Source organism: Pteropus alecto, unplaced genomic scaffold, assembly GCF_000325575.1.
Source record: "Pteropus alecto unplaced genomic scaffold, ASM32557v1 scaffold398, whole genome shotgun sequence".
Lineage (NCBI taxonomy): Eukaryota > Metazoa > Chordata > Mammalia > Chiroptera > Pteropodidae > Pteropus > Pteropus alecto.
Genome location: NW_006442497.1, coordinates 152,682 through 159,705, shown reverse-complemented (window position 1 = coordinate 159,705; position 7,024 = coordinate 152,682). Strand labels below are relative to the sequence as shown.

General features: G+C 36.8%; 1 protein-coding gene across 1 annotated transcript; it reads right to left on the bottom strand.

Annotated features, from left to right (window-relative positions):
• Window positions 1–5,659: 5,659 nt before the first annotated feature.
• Window positions 5,660–6,688, bottom strand: LOC102885037 (olfactory receptor 1L4). Its single transcript, XM_006922407.2, has one exon. The coding sequence runs from the start codon at window positions 6,686–6,688 to the stop codon at window positions 5,660–5,662; it is 1,029 nt and encodes a 342-aa protein (XP_006922469.2).
• Between the last annotated feature and the right edge of the window lie 336 nt (window positions 6,689–7,024).

Here is a 7,024-nt window from a genome sequence, read left to right as displayed (position 1 = left end):
CAAAGAGTCTTTTCAAAGTGGACAATCAGATTTTCTCTGGGACAGTGACTCTAAAGATTAACGTATGTTTTCTTTTTTTAATTAAATTTATTGGGGTGAAATTAGTTAATAAAATTATATAGGTTTCAAGTGTACAATTCAATAACATGTCAAATGTATATTGTAGTGTGTGTTTTCAAACAGGAGGTGTAATGTTGACAATAAGTAGTATTCTGAAAAGTCTAGTAGCACCCAGGCTTGGCACTACTGATGTAGCCCCCATGGCACTTCCAGGGAGACTTTTCCCACATGTTACTAGGGGTGGGTTATTGTGCCTCTTGGGCTTACCTCTGTATTTGGGGTGTGATGTGGCACAAGTCTTGATATGTAATGTATGTTCAATGATTATTTTTCAATGTTGAATAAATACCATTCGACCTTGGTATTTATTGAACTTAAAGAATGTACAGTAGTTCCTGATTCTCTAATAAGTCCAAATTGCTCAGCCACTTCCGTACTTGCTTCTGCTCAACATATCTATTCCATGAAGAATATCTTGCAATTTATTATGTTCATGTTCTTGTAATTTTCACTCTTCAGGATCTTCATTTCTCCTCTTGATAATCTATTCAGTTCATAATTTTCTTTTCAGGAGTTAGTTGATTCACCTATTTAATTATCACATTCTAAAATTATTTCTTTTTTCTTTAACTGTACCAATTATTTGTCAGTTAATGACAAATTACTTCCTTTGATAATATCTATATATTTTGGATGAGAATTCCTCTTTTGAATTAAAATCATATGATATGGAATGGACCATAGAGTTTTGTTATGAATTGTTTAATTTATAGATAGTAAATAGTAGCCCATATTTGGCTAGGGTAACACAAATAATGACTGAAGGATTAGAATATATTTATGACTCTCAGGCAGATGTTTTTCCTCTGGAATATGATGCTGAAATTATTCAAGGCTTTCTTTGTTTATTTCTTTTCATACCAAGTGTCTTGAAGACAAGTGCTCTCTAATCTCTATAGTACCTATTTCAATGCCTTCTATCTGCTGTATGTATAATAAATATTTATTGATTTGTTTTGAATGCATTTTCATATGTTTCTTGAAATGAATTTATACCTTAAAGAAATCCGACCTTTTATAAGTTTTCCTAATAATTACAACTTTGACTTCTTCTTCAAAAACGTTGATCGATTATGAAAAAAATACATTCTCACTGGAAAATATTCAAACAATAAAGAAATAAATAGTAAAGTAGACTGTGAGGGTCCCCCTTAGTTCCATTCCCTCTTATGAAAGCAGTTAAAATTTGGGGAATATTCTTCTGGATATTTTCAATGCACAGACTAATATTACATATAACAAATAAATAGTGCTATATTGTTCATGCCATTTTCTCATTATTTTCATATAAAATACATTTGAATTCATTATTTCATGCAAGGACATGTAACTTTTTTAGAAGCTATATAGTGTTTGGTTAAGTAGATGCATTTAACCATAATTTATTTAAATAATCTGTTCTTCATGGATGTTTGGGTTGCTTTTGATTTTTCATTGTTTTGAACAATGCTTCAATTTTATTTTCTGGTTTTGATGGACTTGTGCAGTGTTTCCATAGACACGTTCTTAGGAATGGGTGTCCTAGATCAAAGGATGTGAACATTTTATAATTGGGTAGAAATTGCCAAATTGCCTCCAACGAATTCTTTTAAGGTTAACTCTTTCCAAAAGTAAATGAGAGTGACTGTTTCTTTACAGTGTTCCCAACACTGGATATTTTGCTTTCCAAGAATTTTTAAACCTGATATCTAAAATATGAGATTTCACTTAATTTTTTAAATTTTTCAATTACAGTTGACATTTAATACTATATTAGTTTCAGTCATACAGAATAGTGGTTAGACATTTATATAACTTTCAAGGTGATCCCCCTGATAAATCTAGTACCCATTTGACACCATACATAGTTATTACAATATTAGAGATTTTTACTATTTTTAAATTGAATTTCTATATGAGTCAGGGAAGTCAAACACCCTTTATATTGATTAGCCACTTTGCCTTTGGTATGTTATTTGTGCATGTCTTTTGCCTTGAGCTAATTTTCTTTTTTCTTATTATGGATAGTTTCGATTTATCTATTTTGTAGGTGACATTTTTCTCAGTTTGTTATTCATCTTTTGACTTTGTAATGGTGTATTTTTCCTTTACTGAACATTGTAAATTTCAAAGTAGACAAATAAGTCGACTTTTACTTCATGACATATTTTTTCTTTGACATGCTTAAAAAGTGCTTTTCTATCCCAAAATAATATTATCTCTTTTTTTCTAGTTCTTGTACAATTTTAGTTTCCACATCTCTATTATCGATCCACCTGAAATTCAACTTAAGGGCAATTTTTCCCTTACCCAGCAAGTCACTTGTTCTCATCTTCGCTGATGTAAAATACTACTTTATAATGTACTGTGTTCATATATACTTGAGTCTAATTCTGGTCTCTATTATATTGATGCCTTCCTATTTATGTACTAGTACTATATAAAGTATACCTTCAAAATAATACATTTTAAATATCTTGTGTGACAAAATATTCTTTCTCAATATTCTTCTCTTCCAAAACTTTCCTGACACATATAGCTTTTCAGATATGCTTCAGATCTATCTTGTTAAATTCTAATAAAAAAAAGCCTGTTGGGAAATTAACTGGAATGACATTGAATTATCACATTGATTTATGAAGGAATGTTGGCTATTTATATAGTTGTCTTACAAACTATAAATAATGAAAACATTTCCATTTAGTCATATTTTTTTAGTTAAATTCTGTAAATTTCTTAATTTGGTATCTGTATATTACTTTCTACTTTTAGTCTCAGGTATTTTACATTTTAAAAAAATGTTGGAGAAGGAAGAGGTCACTATCGCATTTTTACACAGATCATTTTTTTGTACATAGAAGAGTTACTGATTGTTTTGTATATCCACTTTGCAATATTCCACCTTATTAAAGTCTCTTATTGTTTTCTAATGAGGATTTCCAGTTAAATATCTTGGGTAGTGGAGACATACAATCAAAGATCACAGAAATATTAAGAATGTATATGTCTTTCAAATATTTAGTTCTGTTATTTCTTTCTCTTTTCTAATTACTTTGATTACTACTTCAAGAATAATGCAAAATAAGAGCATTTCTAATGAGAATTTAAATGTTAGCACGAAGCCTGATCGTTGTCCCTCAACAACCAAGGGAATGTATGATAGAATCTTCCAAATGGTTTTAGGCATAGTGAACTTGGAAGACATTTTTTTTCTGGTACTCTGAGAGAAGGCAGCTTTGCAGAAGAACCCACTAGTACATGGGGCAGCCACTTCATGGCAGCACTGATCTAGGTAAGAGCATCTAAAAGTGCACCTCTATTTCCACATGCACACAAACATGAATTTTCTCAACCACCTTGGTTCATGAAGATCTGAAAAGTTCTTGGATGCACCATTGGGGCCCAGACAGTAGCTAGGAGCTGAGGGCTGGTGTGTTTCCAGAGACTGTCAGAATAAGGACCCTGTAGCAGCAGCTAAAGTCAGAGCCCAGAACCAGATGGAAGACATGATTGAGTCTAAGAGAATCAGCACAACCAGAGAACCCTGAGAAGGCCATCAGCTCCCTTCTCAAAAGAAAAATATGTATTGTTCACACTAGGAGATATAGGTTCCATCAACAGTGGACATTAGAGATACCCCTCTCCTGAAGTAAAGAGGATACATAAGCCTCAAGATTCTAGAAAAAATATAACAAAATCAATATAAAGAAAATAGAAGGAGGGAATTAATAAATATGAAAGTGAAAAATTAGTGGAGTTGAAAACCAAGAAATAATAGAGTAATAGTAACAAATTAAATATTGGTTGTTGGGAAATAGTAATATAACAGATAAAATGTTGGCATATAAAACAAGCCAAATAAGAGAAAAAGCATAAATAAAGAGCTCTAAGAATTAAAAAGGAGCAAAATTAATAGCTAAAGAGGCAATTTAAGATTATGAGAATACTATGTGGCAGCCTGACCCTCCCTGGCCATTTCCTGCTCGATCGAGCTCTTTCCTGACTTCCCTCCCCCCACCTCAAGGACTCTCCAGTTAACTTCTGTTTTTTCATAGCTTGTCAACCAATTAATGTTCTTCTTTTTCTCTGTAGCTGTGTAGGGATGACAAGACTGTATAAAACTGCCTGTACAATTGGGGCTCAGACTTTGGCTAAGAATCTGCTGAGCCGGTGCCAGCATCAATAAACACTGATTCCTGCTTATAGCCTCCATGTCCCGTCTCTCATTTTGAGAATCTTGCAACAACTACATACAACTTTAAGCCAGAAAACATGGACAAAATTATATTTTAGAAAATTATATATTACTAAAATTTGCTCAATAAGATGAAAAAATTAAATAGGCTACAAATCATCGAAGAAGATGGACTTAGTCCTATGACTTTGGGGAAGCTGCTCAGTTTTTCTAAGCCTGTTTCCTCTCTATGCAATAAGAATAATAATGGTATCTTCCTCTGGGAATCTTGCAAGGTTTAAACTAGACCTAAGTGTAGAGTACTTATGACAGTGCCTGGCACATGATAATTCCTTGTGAAATGTTATCTTTTATTATTTTTATTACAATGATATCATTACACCATTCTATCAGTAAAATATTGGAAGAGCATAAATATTTATCAATAAAGGAATGGTAAACTATGAAACATCACAGTATAGGGTTCTATACCATGAAGTTAAAAATGAAATTCTATTTGCAGTAATAAGAAAAGATATCCTAGATAAATGGTTTCATGAAAAAGGGAAATTGAAGAATAATATGTGAAGAATGATACTATTGATGTCTAAAAACTGGGGTTGGCAGAGCGGGGAGAGAGAGAGTGAAAGCGAGCACGCCCTTGAGGGATGGTATTGAACTAATAACTGGGATGGGAATGGAGGTTAGATTGGGAGATAGGGAGAATTTTATCTTTATCTTCATTTTGAATTCTTAACATGAAAATCGTGGGTATAGTGTTTAGGCAATAGAATAAAATTTTTTTTAATATTTAACAAATAACTGGATTTTTCCTGAAGTTTCCAGAAAAGGTATCTTCAAGGGTGTGGGCTACACTGCAGTACATCTTTAAAACAAACAAACAAACAAAAAAACCCCAAAACTTAAAAAACCTTCTTCAACCTACACTGTTTCCCAAGTTCCCTCTCCATCACCTGTTTGCTGCTAGTTACACTCTTCCTACTCCTTCTCCCATGAGCTACAAGACTCATTCCCTACTCCTGTTTATTTTTCCAAAATTTAAAAGTGGACTCTTTCAAACATTCAGACACTTCAGAAATGGTTTTAGCTTATTGCTATTCACCCATCCCTATGAATAAACACTTTGTCACATTTGCTTCAGATCTAATTTTTAATTTAACAAGTAATAAGACATTGTAGGATCAAAATTGCTAGTGCTTTGAAAAGCTTGGGGGGGGGTCTTGTATAATCGTTATCATCATCATCACCATCATCATCATCATCATCATCATCATCATTATTATTATTGAAACGCCAGTGAATCCAGACCTGCTCATCATCATCATCATTATTATTATTGAAACGCCAGTGAATCCAGACCTGCTCTCATACCTCTTGGGATGCAGCTCTACATCTGAACCCCCTTTTTAGGGCACCCTTGACCTCTTTGTTGCGGAGGCTGTAGATGAAAGGGTTCAAAGTCGGTGTGACCACTGCATAGACCACGCTGGCCAGGCGGTTGTAGCGGGCCGAGTAGGCAGATGACGGCCGGAAATAGACAGAGAGGACAGAGCCGAAGAAAAGCGACACCACCACCAGGTGGGCCCCGCAGGTGGAGAAGGCACGATGCCGGCCTCCTGCCGACCGCACTCCCAGCACAGCTACGAGGATGCGTGCGTAGGAGAGGGACACCAGAAACAGCGGGGTCAGTACCACAGCCAGGCCCTCAGAGAAGATGGCAGCCTCCGCAGCTGATGTGTCCGAGGTCGCCAAGCTCAGCATCACCGTCATGTCACAAAAAAAATGGCTCACAGAGGCAGGACGCGGGTAGGAGAGCGCAGAGATGAGCAGCGTGTGCAGCAGCGAGTGCAGGTGGGACACGGCCCAGGACACCCAGACCAGCGCCGTGCAGCGCCCGGGCGTCATGACCGCGGTGTAGTGCAGGGGCCAGCAGACCGCCACCGCGCGGTCGTAGGACATGGCTGCCAGGAGGTAGCTTTCGGTGATGCCCAGAGCCACAAAGAAGTACATCTGGGCAAAACACCCCTGGAAGGACACTGCCTGGCCCGGGTGGAGCAGGCCGGCCAGCAGTCTAGGGACCGTGACCGTGGTAAAGCAAGCATCCACAAGGCTCAGATGACCCAAGAAGTAATACATGGGGGAGCGGAGGGCCCTGTCGGATCTCACCACCACCACCATAATCAGATTTCCCAGACCGTTGAGCAGATAGATGCCAAGGAAGAGCAGGAACAACAGCGGGTGGACGTCTGTTCCGTCCATCAAGCCGAGGAGGAGGAACTGAGGGGCAGAGGTGAGATTCGCCAGGGCCATGGAGTGGCCAGACAGGTTCCAGTGCTGAGGGGTGAGATAAGTCAGCAGGGCTAAATTCTGGCACCTTTGAGTAGACTTCTGCATGTTGGGGTTCCGTGTAATATTTTAAATTTTCTGCTGGCTAAAAATAGTTTGAAAACCACATTGCTCATCCATTTTTATGAAGAAACTGACTCTCAAAAGGATGTATTAGGGTAGTGGGTAGTCTCAAGCTTTGCAGTAGATCAGGCCTACCTGGTGGTGTGACCACTGAGCCTCAGTTTTTTCTTCTTTCAATGAGAAAAATACTTGTAGCTATCCCTGGAGATGGTTGTGAGGATAAAGTGGATAATAAATTTAAAATACTTAGCACAGTACCTAGATTATAATAAGTACTCAAAATTGTTTATCTATCTATCATCTATCATCTATCACTTATCT

Coding starts and splice junctions, on each gene's coding strand:
- LOC102885037 (XM_006922407.2), bottom strand. CDS start 6,688: ATGCAGAAGTCTACTCAAAGGTGCCAGAATTTAGCCCTGCTGACTTAT.